This window comes from Rhamphochromis sp. 'chilingali' (assembly GCF_963969265.1).
Source record: "Rhamphochromis sp. 'chilingali' genome assembly, chromosome: 10".
NCBI lineage: Eukaryota > Metazoa > Chordata > Actinopteri > Cichliformes > Cichlidae > Rhamphochromis > Rhamphochromis sp. 'chilingali'.
The window spans coordinates 26,305,700-26,330,361 of NC_137937.1; the positions used below are offsets into that span (position 1 = coordinate 26,305,700).

At 39.7% G+C, this 24,662-nt stretch overlaps 1 protein-coding gene across 1 annotated transcript in view; it reads right to left on the reverse strand.

Annotated features, from left to right (window-relative positions):
- Positions 1 to 482: 482 nt before the first annotated feature.
- The window catches only part of fbxl17 (F-box and leucine-rich repeat protein 17), a 232,756-nt gene continuing 208,576 nt past the window's right edge, over positions 483 to 24,662 (reverse strand). Inside the window, exon 11 of the mRNA XM_080893999.1 lies at positions 483 to 2,876. Coding sequence (XP_080750125.1) covers positions 2,739 to 2,876 — 138 coding nt within the window. The 3' untranslated portion in view covers positions 483 to 2,738. The remainder of the gene's footprint in view (positions 2,877 to 24,662) is intronic.

Sequence of the window (24,662 nt, forward strand, 5' to 3'; positions counted from 1 at the left end):
CATCCTCACTTTGTCTCAGATGTAAAAATTCTGTCCAAAGTGCCGAACTTGAAAGTCTATCCCAGTGGAAATGCAGGTTTATTATTTGTTCGGGTGCTCAGTAGAAAAGAGATGATCGAAGCACAGTTTAGGGTTGAAAACATCTTTATTTCTAAAAATACAGAGGCTTTGGTATGTCATACTCATACATTCCAAGGCCTTAGGTTCCAAAGAAAAACATGCTGGTATCCCTATTTGCATTTTACCTCAGAATGCAGTTTGTGTTAAATTTCACCATTCTAGCATTATAAATAGTATGCCCTTTTTGTTGATATGCAACTCATATAATAAAGGGTCTGGAAATCCTGATGGAAAAAATGTTTAAGTGCTCAACAGATGTTGTAAAATGAGCGGAAAAGTGTTCCACTGGCGTTCTGAATATTCCTTTCCTGACCTGACTCAATTCCAGACATACAGAAAGAAATGAGGGGGGGAAAAAAAGCTTGAAGTAGTAGTGTTTTATTCATCTTTATGTAAATCCAGTCATTTACGGTTGCCTTAACAAATCAGGAATCAAGTGTGTCAACATCTAGCAGAGAAGGAAGTGCATATGGGGATTACAAAAGAACAGAAATAGAACAAAAGCAGATCGAGGGAGAAACCCTCCGTTGGTTAAAGTCTACAAATCCTGACACGAATAAAATGAACATGTTTTTAAATTGTCTGAATTCGCTATGTGCTGTTGAAAGTTTACAGTAATACTCTAAATTCTAACCTCAGTAAGCTATTGTTCATATCAGAGTGACTTGGAGGCTGAGCCCCGAGCTGCTTCACACCATAGAAAAATATTTGCATTTTTAAATGTACATTGCTGAATTTCTAAAGAATGGATGAAAACGATGATTCTCACCTTGCAACTTCTTCTCACTCTGGTGTTAGGCCCAAGCCAGTTTTTTCTTTTCTTTGCATCCTACACAACTAAGAAAGAGAAACTGCTCGTTGCTACATAGCAAATGTTACAAGTATATGCTCAAAACCAATATTCCAATAAGTAAACCCCACACAGTATTTATTTATATATATATGTATATATATATATGTATATATGAAATCACATACACTTCAAAAAAAAGTTGAGATGCTAAGTGAAACATTTAAAATAGAACTAAGACATTGTATCAAATGTTGAAATTGAGAAATTATGCTGTATATTGAAAAATATATTACGACTTTGAATTTCATGCCAAATTGGCAGACCTGGCTTGCAGACAGATCAGTCAGCAGACACGCTCTGACTACGAAGCCATGCTGTTGCAATATATGCAGAAAATGGTTTGTCATTGTTTTGCTGAAATAAGCAAACCATTCACTGAAAAGTCCTTGTTGGGATGGCACATGTTGCTGGAAAAACTTGCATATATTCAGCATTTAAAGTGACTTCAGAGGGGTGTAACCACCATACCATGTGCACTAATGCATCCTTATACAATCGGAGGATTTTGGCTATTAAACTATGCACTAATGAGCCAAAAGTGTGGGCTACATTCTGTTTCCCAAATCTCAACTTTTCCCTCCCCCTACTGATACCCAATTCAAAATGAGCATTTCTCAGTTACAACATTTAATGTGTTGACTTGTCTTTTTTTTTTCCAATAAAATCTAATATGATTTCTATAATTGGATGGCATTTGCAAACCACTTAAGGCTTAACACTTTCGCTTAATTATCATGATGACTGTGGTTAATATTCTTATAATATGGCCCATCATTTTTGGGTAAAGGCAACTACTATTTCAAGCACTGTTAAATTTCTCAACATAACGCTCCGTTTCGTGCACGGAAATAGAGCACACTTGATTCCAGGTAAAACGGATGCCAATTTCATCTTCACATTTCAAAATGCTCCATATCCTGCTGAGACAGTAAGGTCACGATCTCACTGCAAACATGCACATTTCAATGCTTTCTTCTTGCCATAAATTTTCCACAGTTCTGACTTCTTCTGGAGTGAATCGTCCTTTTGTATGATAACAATGTGCATACTGAATCACTGCAAAGAGCTCTGTCCTTGCCAAAAATCTCACCAAGTGTACTTGTACAAGTCTGCAGGCGCTTTTAATACTGTACTGAACATCCAAGAACGAAAAAAAAAGTTTCAAGTGGACAAAATAAACGTAACTAATTTCAAATAACCTTAAGTGAGGTCTGAGGTCCTGGCCGTTCAGTTGTTGTCTGCTCTGAGGCAGTAAGATGATGCCTCCTGGGGCGACAGAGGTGCAGTGTAGATCACCAGTTCTGGTTGGTGAATTAATTTTTCTGTTTTGAAGTTATTTCACTAAAATAATTCTGGTCCAGTGGTTTCTGAATGTTTATTGTCTGAATCTTTTTATTCAAGACCAAAGCTTTAGCCTTGCAACTTTACCTCTAATCACCCCACCACGATACAGAGAAGTGAAACGGTATGAGGAGTGATACTCCTTACCTTTGCCTAGAGCAGATATCACTACATCGCCTGACTGAATTGTAAAATCTCATACTGAAGAGATTTGCTTCAAATAAAACTAATGGACTCAGACTTTGTGTCTGTGAGTGTGTAGCTACATGTTCACATGCATGTTTGAACAGTCAATGAGAAGCAAACATGACTGAGCTTCGCATTTTGTGTGCGTATACAAAAAAGGGCCTTTGTATAGCAAATGTGTTTTATGTGCTTATGTGTGCGTGTGTTTGTTGAGCGTGTCTGTGTGATCCAGCAGTAGCTACGAAGTGTTTGATGTGTTGGGACTCCAGCCCATTTGATAAGCTCTCTCCAGGGTTCTCTTGCAGTCCTGCATCACTGTGCTGAACACAATGTGAGGGTACTGGACCACCAGCCTCTCCACTGTCTCCTCGTTGACCTGCAAATACGAACACAAAGACATGCGCTGTTAACATATGATCGTGTTTTGTCTTAGCTTTAGACCTTCTAACACACTACTGTTGCTTCTATCAATCTTACATTTTTAAAGTTCCGGTTTAAGGAGCCAGCTTATGTTTGAGCACATCACCGAAATAATAAAGAGTTAAAGTCCAACGCAAAAATTTTAGTATTGGAATTCTGTCTATTCAGATGGTGGTGGGTTTATAGTTGTTTTACACCAAGGGTGGGGAACTCTAGGCCTCGAGGGCCGGTGTCCTGTAGATTTTAGATATAACTCTGGGTCAGCACACTTGAATCAAATGATTAGTTCATTACCAGGCCTCTGGGGAACTTAAAGACATGTTGAGGGATTATGTAGCCATTTAAATCAGCTGGACATGTCTAAAACCTGCAGGACACAGGCCCTTGAGCCCTGAAGTTCCCCCACCCGTGCTTTGCACAGTAGTAGGATGGATGCTACAGTTCTTGACATCATCCTTAGTTGTAGTATTACTGAAGTTTAGTCTGCTATGATGGCTGGAACAGAAAGACCTTAGAGAAATGCTTCTTTAGTCTCACTCAGTATGCAATATTATAAAACCTTGGATAAACAAAATGTAAATGTGCACTGTGTCATTTTTTTCCTTCTCCTTTTCAAAATGCTACCAAAGGCATTCACTAGCCCTTGGGATCTAAGTCCACCTTAATGATATGATCGTAGTTTTATTAATGAAAGAAAACAGGAGAAGTCGTAGATATGTAGACTAGCTTTTGTTTGCAGCACTAATGTCTTTCAATATTTCCATTCAATCACTTAATAATGTATTTTCAGTGGCAGTGATGGAGGATAAAAAAAAAAAGTATAGTCCTCCTGTCTAAAAATATATGCTTACAGGCTTCAGGAAAAACAAGTCACATCAAATGGATTCATTTTGAAGTTACTGAAGAAGTGACGTACAAACATTTCCTCAGACAGTATTTCTTTTCTAGCCTAAAAAAAAGAAAATATCCTGTGACTGGCAGCTCTCTGGTTGAAAATGCCGTGATGATGCCAGAGGTCAGAATGCTTCAAGCTGATAGGAGGCCAACAGTAATTTAAATAAGCATTTGTTACAACTGAAGTATGCAGAAGAGTATCTCTGAACACACAACACGGGGAACCTTAAAACAGATGAGCTACAGCAGCAGAAGATTACACCGGGTGCCACTCCAGTCAGCTAAGAATGAGTAACTGAGGCTGCTATTCACATGGGCTCGCTAAAATTGACCAACAGAATAGAGAAATGTTGCCTGGTCTGATGAGTCTGCTATGATATTCAGATGGTAGAGTCAGAATTTGGCATAAACAACATGAAAGCATGGATCTATTCTGCCTTGTATCAGTGGTTCACGCTGGCAGCGGTGGCGTAATGTGTGGGTACAATTTGGGCCTCTTAGTACCAACTGAACACTGTTTGAAAAGCCTACCCGAGTAGGTTGTTGACAATGTCCATCATTCCTGACTACAGTGTACCCAGGATACAATTTTGGATGTGCAGCTATCAAATCTGCAGCAACCGTGTGATGCCTTCATGTCAATATTCCCCCAAATTTCTGATAAAGGTCCAACCTGATACTAGTGAGATATAAGCAAGTGTTTTCTTCTACAGATTCAGTGCAGCAGACTTTGTTCCGGTTGTTTTCAGTTAAAAGCAAGTGATTTGCGAGAGGATCATAGAATTTCCTCCATGGACAGGAGGATAAAGAGCAAAAAAAAAAACTGTTGTAAAATGAATACATAGACAACTTTCTTTGGACAGAGAAAAAAGCCTTTAAGATTCCCGTAAAGGTTATTAGGACACAGCCAATTGCTGACTTGAACTTCTGGTTAAATACAACTCTTTTTTGGTAGCAATTCATTTTTTACAAGCACTTAATAAATGTATAATATAAATACATTTAAGCTATAAAATGATAAACAGTAATGATAAATTTTGACTATTGTCCAGGTTGGAGGTGCCATGATTTGTGCGATCACTTACCCCATTTCAGAATAGATTTCCAAGAGGTTGTTGGTTTATTCTTTAAAATAAAAGCTTACAAGGATATACATTTAACAGAAATATGGTTTTAGGTCCAATAAACTATTAAATTGATTAAATAAAAATATGGTTAATGACCTAATTAAGACTAGCAGAAACCCTGCTTGGCCTCTTAGTGCCCTGTACAAATTGTGTACTGAACTACTATGAACGATAGCTGATTCTGTAGGAGCATGCCGTGTGCGTGCTCATATGCACATACAGCTAGACTGTCGTTATGGGTGAAGCACCAGTGGACAGCTGAGATCACCAGGCTAATAAGGCCCTCATGTTCTCAGAGGACAAGAAAGACAAGGAGCTAATAGCTACTCTAGCACTTCTCTGCCAGTCAAACACTGTCGGGCCACTTAGAGCCAAGAGTGAGAAAGCCTGAGAATATGACAAAGAACAGAGGCACAGTAACCCTAGAGACCTTGAGGGGTTAACCGCAACCCACCCAGAACCAACCCCCCCTACCCACCCGTGAGCATGACACTTTCCAGGGGAAATCATGTATAAACACTTACACACATGTTGACGACACAGTCATCTGATGTTGCCAGTGACAAAACAAGTTTCACAATTTCCCTGAGCTTAACGGCCAAACGCCCGTTGGTGTCTGTGTTTAGTATCACAAGAGTCTTGCATCGTCACAGTTCCCTGACTCTTGCTTGGGTTATGATCTCTTCTGGGTGTCATTATATCTGTCTAATTCATTATTGTTCTTCATTGAATACAAACTTCTTAAGCAGTGGAAATCAGCAATTTATAGTGACAAAACAATGGAAAGACAAATGCAAGACAGACAGAGTTAATTTATTTCTCTAAATCTGCTGAAAAGAATGAATGAGCCGGGAGACCACCAATGTCTCCTGGTTCACAGAAGGTGGATGGAAACTCTGCATAAAACAAGTAAATCCAATAAGACTAAAAGGCAACAACATCCTGTTAGTCTTCCCTTTGACTGCCAAAGTACAAACAAGCGAGCTGAAGTTAAGGTGCTTGATGCCAAAACCCAGAGTCTTTTAGGAAAGCAGTGTTACAAGACTAATGTAATAAAATCACAACAAGCACAGGGTCAAAAAAGGAATTCTTAATGTCATCTCTCTTTTTTTCTTAGTGGGAGGGGGAGACCTCATGTTAAATGCTCAAGATGCCTACTCTCAGCTCTCTCTTTTCACTCAGTGTTGAAGGGAAAGACAATAACAAACAGTAGAAGATGTTGTAATTTTAAATAACTCTCTGAGCTCCAATTCTGGAAAAACACTTTGAATCATCAGCAGGCAAACAAACGAGAAACGAGAAATGGAAATGAGAAAGTTCCAGCAACTCATTCACCGTTGTGATCAGGGATACTTTAGTAAAGCTGAGTCTTTAATAAAACAGTGTTTCAGGATATTGCTTTAAAGAATTCACATTATTATAAGATATTATATTCCAATTGCTACGCAAATCATCACATATCCTCAAGTACTGTGAAAGATAAAAGTGAACAAGTGAAGCGTTGCCGTGGAGTATACATCGAGCCATGAAAGGGGATAACAATCAAAGAGTTCCTGCAGATGTCTGAATATCTCAGTATTTTTCTACACGAGAATCGCTGGCTGGGCCATAAGTTACCCTCACAAGGCCTTTTATGGTATGTTTTTGGATGTGTTTCAGGCCACCTGTTTTTATGCACATTTTGAATGTGTCACAAAAAAATCAGGGTGGAAATCACCCTTTCCCTTCTCTCCTAGTTACACTTGCACACTTGTAGCTACTTAAGTTTCTGTGATGTATACAGTTGCTTCTTTGTATAATCCCAGACTGAATACACAATGTTTTGATTAGGGCTTGGTAGGGGTCATACCATCTGTTGCAGGACTCCCCATCCTCTTTGTACCTGGATATGGTCCTTCATGACTTCGCTTTGGTTGGCCTGAAATGCTTTAAATTACACGATCCAAGACTGTCCTCTTCATCTGCAGCGATTTAATAGCATCTAACGAAAACATATGGTTGGATGTGCCCACTTTGTCATACAGTCACAAAAGTAGTGACTGGAAAAACACATTATAGTGAATTTTGTTTTGCAGCTTTTGAAAGATTGATAAAAAAAAAAAAAAAAACGCTTTGCCATTTGGATGGAAACTTGTTTAATCATGTCAGGTTCTCACACAAGCTCCTATAACTAGTAGGTACTTATGGTTTTGGGAGACTAGGCCGGTTCTAGCTATAGGCAGATGTGGGATCAGCCAACCCAAACTGACGAAAGCAATGAAAAATTAGTCATATTTTTTCAGCCAATAGAAAAGCACCCAAGAAAGCATGAGTAATGTGCAAACTGCCTAAGGCCCGCTTCCAAAGTCTCCCCTTGTACCGCCTCTTAACGTGATCAGAGGCACAAACACACAGAGGTCAGAAGAAGCAGACAGCTGTGTCTCTCGGAGGCTGCACAGGTGTCCAACTATGAACTCAGAGCAACAAGTGAACTACACCAACATGGTCCCACTGCTTGTGAGGCAATCACACACACTCCTGGTTAAAAGTGTTGTGAAGCTTTCTCCCCCTCCTTTGGTTTAGGCTATCACGTGTAATTTAAGGATAGATAATTGCTGACATGTTTTGGTCTGTGAAAACATTGCTCCTGTGAAATCCTTGGGAGACTAAACTATTTCCATCTTTTTTGACTGACTGTGCTGTCAGAGTAGCTGCTGCTGTGAGTATGAAAGTTCCTTTAGATGAATGTTATGTGCTTTATAATATTCTTGAGTATTTTTATCTAAGGACTACTTTGAGCCTCACAGTATAGAAATCAGCTCTAATTGAGCACGTTTAGTGGCAGACTGGCCATCGGAAGTACAGTACCTGGAATGCATCCTGGTGAGCTAAAGGTCATTTTGGCCTGCTGCAAATAAGCTGATGGACTTTTCAGAATCCACATCAAGCGTGACTCTGTCGCCCACTCTCAGAGCCTGAATCCTCTTGCTACAGTGTATCCATTATGCACGCACTGCAAAGACTTACCCAAATGCACACATGCAGCTTACCCTTCTCCCTTACTGTTTCTGCAAGGCATGCAACGTCTATCTGCTGCTCTAAACATAATGTTAGAGAACTCACAGGAAAGGTGGAGAAGATAGGGAGAGAGAACACTAGGCAGATCATCTGAGCATGTCTGAATTGCTGTACTTTTTGTTTAGTTTCAGCGCGTATGTGTCTTTTAGGAATTTTCATCATTTTGCTCAGTGTTTGAATATAAATATTTTCATTTGAAAGTTTGACCTCAGTCTATATCTTATTCAGTGATCATGAGCTGCAAACTACTTCTTTTGGTTGTCAGTGTCTAGCTCTGCATATCAGACTGTATTCTGATTGGTGCACCGATATAGCCGTAGCAGACATCGAAAGCTCAGGTTCAGACAGCTTTGTCTCGTCGCCCCAAAGTTTTGCTTTTGTAGTCTGGAAAACTTTCAGATACATATAGTGGACAAGTTTCACCTGTAGGGGTTTTGCATCTTTCTTGCAGTAATTAAGACAACCATAGTATTTAAAAATAAAATGTTGGTTTTTATAATACTTATAAAAATCTTTATTAACCATAAATAATACTTTTAATTCTTCTTAATTAATTCTTTTTCATTTTCTCCAACCCATCTCCCACACTCTTTTTTTAGTTTAACTGATCCAAAAATAGAAAAGCAAATAGCTTACTGATAGCGCTATTATTTGCCTTTTGCTAAGACATCCAATAGCATCGTTAAAGTGAATTCTTTTAGTCGTGTACAGAAAATGTGGTGACAATAGTACATAACACATGGGGTTTGCCTAAATGGCCTGAGATTGATTCAAATTCCTGGCCTGAATTATTTATTTCAATCCAACCTTGAGCTCTTTTATTTCTCAGAAGAGATCCTGAAATGTACATCCAATCTAGAGGGAGAGACATTATACATTAAAATTGATTTTAGTAAATATTAAACTTATTCCCCAACTATTTTCATCTTGCATTACTGCATCTGCAATGGCACTATATATAGCAGGATTTATTATCACTATTTTGACAGACTCAAACTCAAAGTCAACACTCTTGGAGATGATTCTGTGTCTATTGTATGTAGAACAAACATACAGATCCCTGCTCTTCTTCAGCCTGTGAGAATCATCGCACAGCTGCTGCATATGACTTGAAACAAATAATATTAATCACTGTAGTGTGGTAATGATGATTATTATGTTTTTGTAGGGATCATGTACAAACCACTTAAAGCAGCAGCGTCCAGGGTGCCACTTGGCTTATGCTCACAATATATAAGCACTGCAGGCCTGGCAAGTAAGTATAAAGTAAGTATAATAATGAAGAAACAAACATAATGGTTTAACAGCTGTCTCCTTTTCCTGTTTTTAAATTTTATTCAGGCGTCATGTCTGGGATCCTTTTAACAAATTCTCCAGCTGGCGCCAAAAGACACAAGCATAGACTTTACTATAATTTTAACTGATATATCTTGCTTTAATGTAAGGTCATTCACTGTCTTTATTAAGTGGACACAGTGAAATGAGAGAGAAGTCGAGAGATGGAACAAAGGTTTAAAAGATCGACACACACCCTCCCACTCGCAGACAAACACCTGCAGTTTGCCTGCAAAGATGGCAGGGACAAAAAACAAGAGAAGAAAAGCTTAACCAAGGCCTCCAAACACACAGAGAGAAGTTAAGTTTGTTATGACATATGGCTGAGCCTCATTAACAGATAAAATGACAACCCCCTGATTGCCTTCATAACATATTATGCTGTATTCTTGAAAAGAGAATGAAACATTCCCTAGCTCGTTAATCAGGGCTTAATTACAATTAAAACAGATCTAAAGAATAGACCTGTCACGCTGATGGGAGGCCATAACATTCATTAATGCTAATTTAGTGCAGCTCCACTTGCTCAGCAAACATGGCACACACAACACGGCTCCCAATCAAAATGCTGAATCATTTCCTAATTGCTGGTTGTGGCAATGCTAAATGTTTGAGCTTCAACAAGATTGCTTTGATGGAAATCATGAAAACACTCGCTATTGTCCTGACCTGGGTTCTTCTTCTTTTTCCCCCCCACTGTCACATACAATGGGGCATGAAATAACTGCAATTCAAATATTTTACTTTGTGATGAACGGCTGATGTTTCTTTTTCTTTTGGACATTAAAGACTATATACGTTTTATGTTGATATAACGCAACGATTCCTTGTCCTGGTTTTGAGATTTATTCTATTATTTTGCAGGGTGGAGCCTACGCTGTGGACCAAAAAAAATCCACTGACTTGGACGTTCATACATCATAGCATCCCTTGCAGTAGCCTGGCAGCGAGCCTTACTGTAAGATCTTTCTGCCTACAAACGACAGCCATCTGTAAAGAAACACTGTCGCAGCAAATACCCAGAGTTCACGGATACAGTCCTTCTCTTTTCAGCTTGAACAACGCTGCGTGCCCTTTGCACAGCTGTGAGTTATGTGAAATGAGATGTGATGACATCACCACACCTGCTTGGTATTTGCAGCTCAAAGCTGAAGTTTGACATGAAGGTCAGACCATATGCTGTAGGTAACTGGCAGGTACAGAGGGGAGTCCTCTGGTTACAATTGTGCCACTGACTTCTTCTAACCAGCCATTCAGCTGCTTCCTCTCCGACTGGGTAATATAGCGCTTAATGATATTTTGTTGCTTGGCAACATAAACTTAAAAATGCTATCAGACGATGGGGCCTGTAGTGACTGGAATGGTGCTTTAGATATATGGCTCCTTGAGGGATTCTCTTCTTTTTTTTAGCCCATGCAGGCCTGATCCACTGTACTGTACAACCCCGCCGTCGAACCTGCTGCCAAATCTGTAGGAGAGCCATATGATAGAGCAGATCGCTATTCACTGATGATTCTAATCTTTGAGAAGCATCTGGGAGAGCAGCCACAGCTATCTGGAGCAAAGCCTATACTTATGATATTTTCCCCCATTTTAACTTCAAAGATGCTGCCCTCTAGATCTAAGTGCGGTGTAATTCACCCTGATGGGAAATGCGCTGCTGTCAGGGTTTACAAGAGGGTGAGGGAGATGAGGGAAAAACAAAAAGATGTATGTCTGATATGTCGTTCGACAAAGAGCACCTTTTATGTGAACATGCTGCGCAGTAAATGAGATTACGTTGTGGGGTTGGATGTGCAAGCGCACACTGACAACCGCTCGTCTACTTTTACATGAGATGGCTGAATGTAAGCGACAGCAAGTTGTCAAGCTGACCTCTTGCTCTCTCTTGGAGTGCTCTTATGTGCTTTCTTCCTGCGAGCCCTCTCTTTTTTTAAGACTAATCCGCTGATGCAAAATGCACTCTATCACCACGTAAAATATGCATTTACCGCAAACACTGGGCCCTCTCTTGGTAAGCAGCACAGTAAAATCCATCGTAAAGATGACTAATGCCGCAGCCGTTCACATTCTCAGATGGAAAAAGAAGAATGGGGTTGTAAATCGATAATCAGATACACAAACATGAAGATGCATATCGTATTAGACCGTCATGGCGAGAACACACTCTTCGTGGTTCTAGCAATCAGGCGAGGGAAATGGAATAAACGGCGTAATCCACAGAGCGCTGTTTTGTTCGTAGCAACGTGACCCTGAGAAAGAAATAGAACACTGACGGTTGATATTGAACAATAATTTAAACGAATGTGCATTTTAGAGAAAAGATATGTTCCACGGTCCTTCTTATATTACAAAAATGTTTCTTCCCAAAAATGGCCCCACTATTTTATTCCTTTTTTGTTTTCAATAAATTCGGCACAGGTCTGCAGGGTTCTTTTCTTTGTCTCATCTCTTCCCATTTTCTTTGGCCATGTGGCAGCCATTGCTAGTTCCTGGCCCATAAAGAGAGACAAATAGCCCCCGTTCCCTGTCTGTTCCTATGTAGACAGTGTATCAGTCGACCAGTAAATACATTTGGGGTAAATGTTTAAAAAGCCTGTTTAAGCAGCAGAAGAATGCAGTGCATCAGGTCTTAGTAAAACACAGCTTAAATGAGTCTGGATTTAAACAGGTCAGATTTATAGCCTTCTTTAAACCGCTCAGAGGAAAAGCCCCCGTTGTAAAGTTTCCAAACGAGTAACTGGACAACTGAACAATAGTTCACCATCTCTGATAAGGAGAGGAAAGAGGGAGTGGGGAATGTATGGGAAAAACAAGAAAGCAACAAACTAGGAGACGCAGGAGCAGAGAGAGAACAAAGAGATCCCCATAAACTTATTCTGAAGGATTCAATATTTCTAAATGATCTACTGATGCATTGGCTCAGAAGCTTAAAGGAACATACTTCTGACCAAAGAAGGTCTGAGTTTAAATATTTTGATTTTGTCTCAAAAAGCCAAGCAAGCCTTGCAGAAATCTGCAGCGCTTGGCTCTGAACGTGCGTTTAAAAACCAGGTCAGGCACTGTTTGCGACAACTAAGGTCTGGTCCTCCTCATCCCTGCACAATATCAGACAGCAGCAGAACTCAAAAGCAGGGTGTCAGTACAAACACTCGCACACGCACACACAAAGAAGAATGGGGGCTCAACTGAACAGGGTCAGAGAAAGAGGTTCTGGAGGCCAGATTCTTAAACCCCACACTCCATCACGCGTGACAAAGGTAACTAAAGGAATGTGTAAAAGGCTCAAGCCAATCCTTCTTTCCACACCGGCCATCTTATCGCTGCAGACTGGAGGAAAGCATACCGTAGCTCAAAAGGCTTTTTGCAATTTATTTGTCCATCATGGTTAAACCTATTAGGCCAAATATAATAAAGCTAATTAAAATCTAAGGTGTTTTGTTAATATAGGGTAGTGGCTCTAAAGGTGAAGGCAATCCATACACTCACAATGAATAAGTTTTCCTAACATAGTCCTCTAAAGTAAGATTTAGTTCGTTTTTTTTTTTTGAGGCAAAGAGTTTGCACAAATTTTTTTAAGTTCTAGGAATTAATTAGATTTTACAGCGTAGCCAAAAGGTCCACAAAGTAATACTGTTAATTATAAAACTGTAATGCAATATTAATAAGTGTGTCTTAACAGATGGTTTTATTTATGCCAATAAAAAGAATACTTCCCTCACCACAGCGTACAGAGGCAAAATTACAGTGGATTTCTAAAACAATTAATATCTGACTAAAGTGCAGAATTTCAGCTTTAATTCAAAGACTTCAACAAATATTTTGCATTTGCTGTTTAACAATCAGCCATTTTTGAAAGCCTTCTTTCAAGGGGACAAAAGTACCTGGACAAGTGACTGATAACAGTTTGATAATGCCTGTTCGCTGTTCTGGTATTCCGTGACAAATTAAGGAGATAAAAAGATCTGGAGTTGCTTCCAAGTGTTGAACTTGGATTTGGTAGCTATTCACTGGAACTTTTAAAAACGAGGCCCAAGAAGATGTTGATGCAAGTGAAAGAGACCATCATTATGCTGAAAAACTAAAATAAACCTATCAGAGTATAATAAAAACTTTAGGAGCCGCCAAATCAACAATGGGGTACATTCTTAAAAAGAAGGAATGTGCTGGCGAGCTCAGCAAAACCAAAAGGCCTGAAAGACCACAGAAGATAACTAAAGCGTTTGATTGCAGAATCCTTTGTTTGCTTAACAAAAACCATCACAACACCAAGCCAAGTAAAAAAAAACATAGATGCATTCACAAATATAACTGCACAGAGTTTACAACAAGGGGCAAAAACGCTGGTTACACTCAGTGATGTGACTTCTGTCAGGAGTATCCTGATGTGCAGAGGCTTATACTCTCTGCTCAGCTTCTGCTCAGGAAAATGACTAGACAGCACTTCGTATTCTTAAGGAGTCGGATCTCAACCCATTAGATCATTCTTTTCAAGTATTAAGGACAACAGTAATGGCACAGAGACCCATAAATAAGTAGAAACTAAAGGTGGCTACAGTAATGCCCTAGCAGATCATCAGGGAGAAAACAACATTTGTCCCTGGGTTCACTTCAGGGAACCATTCACTGCAAGGATTTTCATCTTTATTAAAAACAAGTATTACAAACAATCCTTCTATTTAAAATCACGCTAGCTTGTTTAATTAGTTTTGAGCTTCTGAAAATGGGGGACCGTTTTTAAAAGGGGCTGTAATTTCTAAGAAAGTTACCAAGTTAAACGCCTTGTTTAAAGCCCTTGAAATAAAGCCGAAACTCTGCACTTCAACCACATCTTGATTATTGAATTTGAAATCCACTGTTGTGGTGTAGAGATGCAAAATTCAAAAAATATGTCACTGTCCAAAAACATGATGATTTCTTTGGGATAAAGAAAGTTATTGTGACAAACCACATCACATGAGAGCAAACGTTCACAAGAATTTTGCATGAGAGCTGTAGATTAAAAACAGTTCAAATGGCATTATAGAGCATAAAAACATTGCTGGAAAAAATTCTCCCCAAAACAATAATAATACTTCTAGTATGGTGCTCTGAAAACAAAATGCTTTCATTACTGGAAATACAATAAAGCTTCCTGCTTACCTATTGGACAAACTAAGATTTCTTTTTGGTTTCTAAAATCGTAAACAAGCTAATTGGGTACTGGCAAACACACACGAAACACAAATTCCATAGCGGCTTACTGGAGGTCAAACACTCGCACAATTCCTTAAAGATAATCACAACAGAGCTACCTTGTTTAATTATTTTGCTTTGTATGACTCCCTTGTTATTCAGAATAAATAAATAAATAAATAACAAGGACAGCTTGACCCTGTCCTTTCGAAGAAAACCATTATACAAAATTCATAGCGACTCTTTAAAGACCACAAGCAGTAGATTACGTCTGTAAACTGGTCAAAGTCAAAAAGCAGTGGCCAGCACTCAGTGATCTCATTTGAAGGCTGAAGTGTGCACAACACCTACAGCTGGGTTATTATCCTGAATTACTGGCTAATTCCTAATAATGAAATAAAAGCAATACAACTGGAGTCAAGTTCTGTTAAACAAAAAGGACAAACAAACATGTTGTATTCAGATTTCAGCCTTTTATTTGATTCTCTGTCAGTAAAAGCATTTTTATGGTGTAAATCTGTATCTTTGTTCTCAGCTCTAATGTTAAGCAAGCTGTCACAACAGAGGCGGAGCCAGACATTTGAAACACCTGGGGCTTAGCCCAAAAGGATAGTATGCATGTGGGATTTTTTTTTTCCCTTGGGGGGGGGGGGGGGGGGGGGTAGAAATGACTGAAAGATTAATTGGCTCTGTTTTGAGTTTTGTTCAAAAAAGAATGACTTCATATAGGGAAAAATATATATCACATGTGCAGAACACCTTAAACTAGTTTTTTAATTAAGCAGCAAGGCAGAACAAAATCAGGGCTGTATCAAGACACGAGGACTAAACCCCAATTCAACCAGACCAAGAACTGATCCAGAATTAAAACAGGACTACAACAGTTCAAAATCAGGACTACTTGGGACTTAACCAAGACAGAACCAGAATCAGAACTAGATGATAGTAGCACTAAAAATCATCATAGACCTGCACTACATTTATTTTTTAATTTTACCAAAGTACAATATTTAGATTGAGAAAGGTTTATATAATTATTTAGCCTTGTTGTGCAAACAAGCCTTCATAACTTAATAAATATAGAATTTGAAAAATAACAAACCTAAAAAGAAACACTAGGTATGAGATACATGAGGACCTATGATACGGTGATACTTTTGGTAAACAACCATTTGACTAACATGTGTGTCTCACCTGCTCTTGTTCATCTCTGTTCTGTCCTCATTCTCCATCTCAATCTCTGCTCCTCTCTCTCCCTCTCTGCTCCTCTCTCTCCCTCTCTGTTCCTCTCTCCCTCTTTGTGCTGACAATCATCAAATATACAGATATTTACAAACTCTTCAGATAAAAACACAAACACTTTTTTAATTGTAACATCAAATCAGACTAAATGTTTATTTTTTTAGATTGATAAATATAAAAAACATATTTGTTAACTTTAAGAGTAAAGAGAGAAACTATCTGTATTTCTTAATTGCAAATGGCACCAAATTGTATTCAAAATTGAGCCACACTTATGGAGCTCCACAGTTCTTTTCCTGGTGTTTTGGTTGACATCTCTTGATTTTCCCATGTCACAGAAACAGGCTCTGTGTTTTGCCTTATATGCATCCACAGCTGTGCCACCTGTTTACTCACATGGACTCTACTAACCTATCAGAAGCTTCTTCAGCTCAGAATGGAATCGTCTGGAGTTTTCTTATTAATTAACAATAAACTTAGTGTACATGTACTCCTAAATTTGATGAAAGTGATAAAAAACAGAAAGCTCTGTCTCTCTTTATTCTGACATTTAACTAATTCAAAAGATATTTCAATATTTATCTAAAACAAAAGTTTACTCTAAATTGATGTTGTGCAGTAAAAATGTTTTATGTTTTCTCCCTAAAGTGTAAATATCTGGTTACAAATGTGAATATCCTGCTGTGTACTGAAATCCCTCTTGTTTTGCATACAAATATACTGAACAACATACAAAGCATAATATATAAAATAACATTTACCTAAGTTTTTCTTTGAAAGAACCCTCTAATGTCCATTCTTATATTTCAGTACATAACTGAAACCGATTTAGTCGGAAGGGTAAGAACTGAAAATATGAAATAAACACACGTAAGCTAAGACTCTAAAAAAAATAGCATTTGTTCGGCTTTTCATTTCGCCATTTGTTGATTCACTTGAAGAGCAAGTAACGTAATATTGGTCAAGTGATCAGTTTGATATCAATCTTTCGTGATGCACCGTCATATTTACATTATTTGTACGGTACGAATGATTTGCTTTGGTACCTGGTCAAACTTAAGCTCTCCTTAGTATGGCTGGCTCCGTCTCTCCAACAGCGCACTGACGGGCAGCAGCTGCCCCGCCCCCTCGCTCAGTCGCTTAGTGCCTGAGCTTGGATCATACCAATATAAGGGGGGGTTCACGCACAGTCGTAAATTCCCACAGTGTGCACTATGTGCTTCGAATATTGTGTGTACTTTTTGTTTTATACAGTTGTCAGCCAGGCATCTAACTATGAAAAAATTGCACTCCAAAATACCCCGGGCTTCTGACAAAACAACCCGGGCTTAAGCCCAGTAAGCCACCCCCACGCTCCGCCCCTGTGTCACAAGAACTCTGCTCCAATAAAAAATATTTATTGGATGTTTTTTCACAGTCACTTGTAAATCTGACAGATGTAATCAGTCCCGCTAAAAATTTTTTTGACCACTCTTACTACAAGCCTCATTTACCCATTCACAAAAATGCTTTTGTCAATGCCCAAGTACTTTTCTGCTAATACAAACACACACAGACAGGCAGGACACGCAGCCCCTTCCTTGGCGACAGTCCCACCCCATTCCTCAAACTTGGCTGGATGTATATTAAATTTGAAACGCCGGTGCATTCAGTGATGCTTGTTACATTGTCATTAGCATTAAATACCCAATCCATAACTAACACAGTCAGACACTGTGCCTGCAGGCTAAAATGTTCTTTGATAACCTACCGTCGCCGCCTCTGTGAGACAATGAGGAAAAAAGAATGTACTGTTAGTTACTGCCCAAACACCTATCACATTTGGCAACTCCGAGTACCCCGAGCAAACCGACTGTTGTCTACTGTCTGCCCATGACTCCATGAGATTATGTTGACCTCAGCTGTAGTCAGTAAACAGCACTGGATGATGGAGGAAGCGGAGGGCGAGGAGACAAAGAGGGAAGACAGACAAGGGGGCTACTTGAATGAACTAATTGAATGAACAAAAGATGTCCGCAGCATCCAAAATTCAAACAACCTTGGTTGTCCTTACGCAGAGGAGGAGGAAAAGGGAGACGAAATAAACAGACAAAAAGATGGGAATGGGGTAAAAAAAACAAATAAATAAAGTAAGGACAAGATAGTGAGAAGGCCAAGATGTGCATGGGGGCGTATGTGTGGCCAGGTGAGGTCAGGTTTACGTGTGTGCTTTGGCTAGATATTTGTTGAAGGGCAATTCTGAGATTCCCTTGAGCTACTCGGTGAACTCTGTCAGTGTCTCACTTTATTTCACCCTCTCTCCTTCACTGTCCCTTGCTCCTGCCCTTTAGAAACAAGATGAAGGGATGATCAGGAGGCAGCTTCAGTTAAGACCGCCAATCAATACAGCTCTTCTGTGTGGGATGAGACTCCAAGATTACACTGAAAATCACAAATGGCAAATGACTCTTTCAAACTACTTTCTCCACTTTGAACATTCAAGCCTGACCAAAGCCTTCAAAATAGGAACCAGAGAAGCTCCCTATCTTGCACTTGATAATGTGCACGCAGTGGCTTTCTCCTAATTCCCTTTCGCATTAGAAACCTTTAAACTAAGGATCCCCGCTGTTCACAATAACAACACTCATCAAAGAAAGTTTTACTGAACTCCCAAACTCTCATTTCCTAAACGAGAGTTAAAATGCCTCCTAACTCTTCACCATACTTCATCTTTGTTTTCTTCAGTCCAAACCTCCAGGCCCTGAACAATTAGGCCCTTGTTTATGTCTGCAAATTGCTGTGCCGTGCCTATCAGTGTATAGTCCCTGGCAGCTGGATGCACCGGTGGAACGACCATATTGATTGGGATGTCTGTTCTTTTAACAAGGTCTGTCTGGTTGCTCTATCTAGGGGTACAGCAGTGTTCATACGTGTTCCCCAAACACTGCTCCACCTCAGTTCAGGTAATGGAAGCACACTTCAAAACTGCTTACACAAAACACTTTTTGGTGGGGCAATTTGTAAAGGGAATACCCAGTACACGCTCGATTGTTCCATATTATCTAATTTTCTTATTATTTTCTCTTGGTTTCTGTCATTTGTGAAATTTTTTGTTTAGCCTTTTAACCACAAGGCCAACCCTCATTTTACTTTCTCTTCTCCTCCCCCTCTTCTCATTATTACTATGATAACTCTAACTTTCTTCACCAGCTGTCCCTGAAGAGGCCAGTAGCAGTCAGTGTCATTATTTTCCATAGTCCAGCTTCATGCTGAGTTTGCTTCTCTCTCTGTTTCACAGCCTTGACTGCCCATTTGTTTTCACTCTAATGAAGTAGTGGAAACGTAGCTGGGGAAGAAAGAAGGGGAAGAACTAGTGAAAAAGGAGAAGGGGGACTAGATGGGGTTAAAAGAGAGGAGGAAAGAGACAAAGCACATGAGAAGTTTAGGGAGTTGACAGAGGAAGAAAGAAAATGAGAAAAAAAAGGGTACATTTGAGCAAGCTGTGAAAATGTTTCTAAAGAAAATATTCCACCAAGTCTGAATAAGATCAAAAATCCCCAAAAGTGAGATATACAGAAAGAAAGAAGACACAAAATTTAACTCGCAGGCCAGGAGGGCCCATTACAGAAAAAAGCAACTTAACAGAGATATGAATACAGTGTTGAGATAAGAGCACACTGAACATTACTAGGCCCTGTACAGATCAGTAAAAATCTTTGTTCTTTCTTTTTCCCATGTGATTGGAAACTTCCTTGTGGTTGTCCAAAAAAAAAGAAAAAAGTTAGCACTCACCTTCCACTTTAATTGGCCAATCACATACCAGCAGGTCAACCTAGTTCAAAACTAGCACCAGAATAGGAAAGAAAGGTGATTTGAGTGACTTTTAATAAGTCGTGGCTTTTGGAGCCAGATGGGTTGGCCTGAGAATTTTGGAAACTGCTGATCTACAGGGATTTTCCCACACAACCATCTCCAAAGTTTACAGAGAATGGTCTGAAAGAGAAAAACTATCCAGCGAGTGGCTGCTCTCTGGGCGAAAATATTTTATTGATGCCAGAGGTCAGAACAAAAACACAACAGGAACTCAAATAACAACTTGCTACAACCAAGGTGTGCAAAAGAGCATCTCTAAACACACAACGTGTGGAAACTTGACGCAGCTGGGCTACAGCAGCAGAAGACCACACGGTTGTCACTCCTGTCAGCTAAGGACAGGAAACTGAGGCTAGAGTATACACGGGCTTACCAATTGAAAAACAGTTGCCAGATCTGATTTCTGCTGTAACATTCGGATGGTAGGTTGGCAATTTACAACAATATTAAAACAATGATTAATCCTGCCTCGTATCAAAAGTTTGGCAGGTGGTGATGGTGTAATGATGTGATGGATTTGCACACTTTGGGTTCCTTAGCCACAGATGAGAATCGTTTAACCGCCACAGCCTACCAGAGTATTGATGCAGATCATATCCATCCCTTTATGACCATATCATACCCATTCTCTGATTCTGGCTGCTTCCAGGAGGATAATGTGACATGTCACAAAGCTGAAATAATCTCAAACTGGTTTCTTTGAAAGGGACACTTCAATCATGGAAGGGCAACTGACAAATCTGCATCAACTGTGTGATCCTGTCATATCAATATAGACCAAAATCTCTAAGGATACTTTCCACCAACTTGTTGAATCCATGAAAAATAAAGGCAGTTTCGATGGCAAAAAAGGCACCAACCTGATACTAGCAATTTGTACTTAATGAAGCATGAGTGTAGTTATGTGGATTTGTGTTAGTTTAGCATATTATTGTGTGCTTGTGTCTCTGCCTAGGGCGGGAGAATGCTTTTGTCATATTCCTATAATTTTAGTTAAAAAAAGACCTCTGAAGATAGTGTTCTAGTTACAATCATCGCGTGGATTAAAACATAATGTTGCTTTGTGTTTTTGGAATGCAGAAAGATGATTCCTTCCCACACAGAAGATCTAACACTTAACAGTAGACTTACTGAGGAGCTGCTCTTTTCTGAGACACACAGATTGACACATGCAACAAAAAGGATTCATTTTTCAGAAGATTAAGGCACTTTTTCCCTGAGTCTGATTACTTTGAAAGACTGGCACAGTCATAGCAGAAAGAGGGGGAAAAAAATGAATTGATTTGATTATTTTGAGGCAAGTCTGGATCAATCGCATTCTTTCCCCTCGTCAGAACGGGGTCATTTTGCCCTGAGGGCAGAGGGGTGTAATCATTTGAGGCAGGCGAAGCACGCCATTTTCCCGAGCCTAGGGGTTCTGATTTCAATGCTCCATTATGAGCTGTGTTAACAGCAAATAACATGAATTCCTCTCAGAGAACACACACTGTTACACGCAGACACGTTGCATTCGAGGGTGTATAAACACACTGTGACACAAAGGAAATCCTTCAGACAGAGCCCTTCTGAAGAAGGACAGAAGGGGTAAAAAGTCAGTGGGACAAAATGGATATGGTTTAGCCACTGAAGGTAGAAACTAGATAAGAAATCAAATAGATTTTACTCACATCTGTGCCTGTGCTAAGTCTGTGTTTGAACAGATTTAAAAAAACAAAAAAAAACAAAGAAGAAAAAATCCCTCGTATCACCCTAAATAGCAGTAGACACACAATTCAAGCTCCCCTGCTTTAAAATGTATACAGTACAGAAGCACGTTTGTATAAACTGTGACGAAGGAAATCGATCCTTCACACTGCTCCACATGAGGAGAGCCAGCTGGATCCTGTTAACAGTTCTTAAATGAATTCTACACTTTCTAAATCCGGTGACATTCAGGGAGGCTGTTACATTAAAATTCCCAGCGTTTTGACAATTCCAAACAAATTTACACAGGCTGGGTTGTGCTGCTCAGGCACTGAGCTGACTGGTTGGTCCGCACCATGTGTCAAGGTTAACACAAGATTGTGTTTGTGTAAGACTGACAGGACCCACTCTGAAACCTAACTCCATTAGTTAGTGTGAAAGATTGTGGGGGCAGAAGTCTGAAATTATGCTTATTTTGAATAGTTAAATGTAAATTATACAACCTGCCTAAATGTAATATTGACAAGTGTAGAAAAGCCCTGACGGGCAAGAAGAGGACACATCTAACGTATTCAATTTTTCCAGCAAATGACAGTTAATTGCACTAAATTTCCACAAAACACACACGCTGAACAAAAACCAAACACAGTCCTTGTAAGGGAAACATTAACTTGAATATTTGCAATATGTCCACAACACTGTAAATACAGCACGAGACAAGAAGCAACTAATAACATTAGCAGACCGCTCTGTGTAAGCATATATAACAATTTATTTTTTGGACTGAAAACATTCCTGGTTGGTATGTACAGAAAAATAATTTTGGGCTAGGGAGTATCAAAAAGGCTTGTGTAGCAGTCGGCTAATTTGTTAATGCTGGGGTTGTTTCTTATGTTTGTACATTTATCAGGCCTCAGTCACACAGGCCTAGAAACAGTTCAGTTAACCCTGGAAACCACTGTTTCTATGTTTTGCCAGAAGTGCATTAAGGGCAAAGATTAGATTAGTTTCCCCCGAGATTGAATTGGACATGCCTTAGGATTTTACTGCTGTGATACACAAATAAAGCGTGATACAACATTGCTAGGGGCTTAAATGTCAAATGCATGCCAGAAAAAATTATGAGCATAATGAAAGCACTGCCTACAGTAACACAAATTTGCAAAGTACCTCAAAACATTGATTTGATTTATTTAGGAGGCGCAGTTTCAACAAACATTACAAAAACTACAATTTCATGCCAAGCAGAGGTCAAAGAATTTAGAATTGGTGCATGAAATGTTGATAACTTAGATTGTAAGACAAAATGTGTATCTTATTTGAAATTATATATATATATATATATATATATATATATATAAAAAAACACCCAGCACGCCCCTGCGGGCGGTTTATCCTTCAAGCTCGGGTCCTCTACCAGAGGCCTGGGAGCTTGAGGGTCCTGCGCAGTATCTTAGCTGTTCCCAGGACTGCGCTCTTCTGGACAGAGATCTCCGATGTTGTTCCCGGGATCTGCTGGAGCCACTCGCCTAGCTTGGGAGTCACCGCACCTAGTGCTCCGATTACCACGGGGACCACCGTTACCTTCACCCTCCACATCCTCTCGAGCTCTTCTCTGAGCCCTTGGTATTTCTCCAGCTTCTCGTGTTCCTTCTTCCTGATATTGCTGTCATTCGGAACCGCTACATCGATCACTACGGCCGTCTTCTTCTGTTTGTCTACCACCACTATGTCCGGTTGGTTAGCCACCACCATTTTGTCCGTCTGTATCTGGAAGTCCCACAGGATCTTAGCTCGGTCATTCTCCACCACCCTTGGGGGCATCTCCCATTTTGACCTCGGGACTTCTAGGTTATACTCGGCACAGATGTTCCTGTACACTATGCCGGCCACTTGGTTATGGCGTTCCATGTATGCCTTGCCTGCTAGCATCTTGCACCCTGCTGTTATGTGCTGGATTGTCTCTGGGGCATCTTTACACAGCCTGCACCTGGGGTCTTGCCTGGTGTGATAGACCCCAGCCTCTATGGATCTTGTACTCAGAGCTTGTTCTTGTGCTGCCATGATTAGTGCCTCTGTGCTGTCTTTCAGTCCAGCTTTGTCCAGCCACTGGTAGGATTTCTGGATATCAGCCACCTCCTCTATCTGCCGGTGGTACATACCGTGCAGGGCTCTGTCCTTCCATGATGGTTCCTCGTCTCCCTCCTCTTTCTTGGGTTTCTGCTGCCTGAGGTATTCACTGAGCACTCGGTCAGTTGGGGCCATCTTCCCAATGTATTCTTGGATGTTCCTTGTCTCATCCTGGACTGTGGTGCTGACACTCACCAGTCCCCGGCCCCCTTCCTTCCGCTTAGCGTACAGCCTCAGGGTGCTGGACTTGGGGTGAAACCCTCCATGTATATATATGTATATACATATATATACATATGTATATACATATACATACATATACATACACATACATATATATATATATATATACATATATATATATATATATATATATATATATATATATATACATATACATATATATATATATATATATATATATATATATATATATATATATATATATATATATAACAACGAGAACTGAAGCACTATCACAGCCAAACGTTTGAGGCTCCAGTTATGTGGGGACAAACCCAATCGAAGTGACCTTGATAAAAATTACTAATCAGGATTTGAGAGACATTTTAATAACAGTAAATACCCAAATGTAAAATAAATTAACATAAAACAGAAGCAACAATACTAATATCAAAGCAGAATGGGCAGATGATTTGAGAAAATGAAGGGAAGAAGGAGATAAAAGCAAGTGCGGGGGGGGGGGGGGCAGAGTCACACGACAACACCTTGTCACAAAGGAATTGTGGTTGTCTTAAAGTCACACGACAACAAGGTGTGTGACTTTGAGACAACCACAATTCCTTTGTTCTGCTGCTTTTATTTCTTTTATTATCTTTATAGCTCTCATTTTCACTCCAACCTCAGTAACATCACTTTCCCCTCTCTCTGAGCAAATTTTGTATTACCCCCATTCCTCTTTCTCTCCCTCTACTCCTGACCAAGTCCTAACCCTTTCTTGCTACCATAAATAGCGAGACAGCAACATCAAACAAAGTAGTTTGCCTTGGATGGAGGCTTGTGTAACAAAGCCAGTTTAACATAACCAGCATATCCTTTCGTTATCTGGGTTAACTTACCTTAACATCTGTAACCTGGATAAGCAGTGGCACATAGCTGAGTATCAATTTTATAAGTATTCGATCAGTGAGACTAAAGAACTACTAATTTAATAAAGTCTAGCCTATTTTAAGGCAAGGAGAAAAGCCAGTAAAAATGTTGACCGTGGAAGTTGACAGATTTATCAA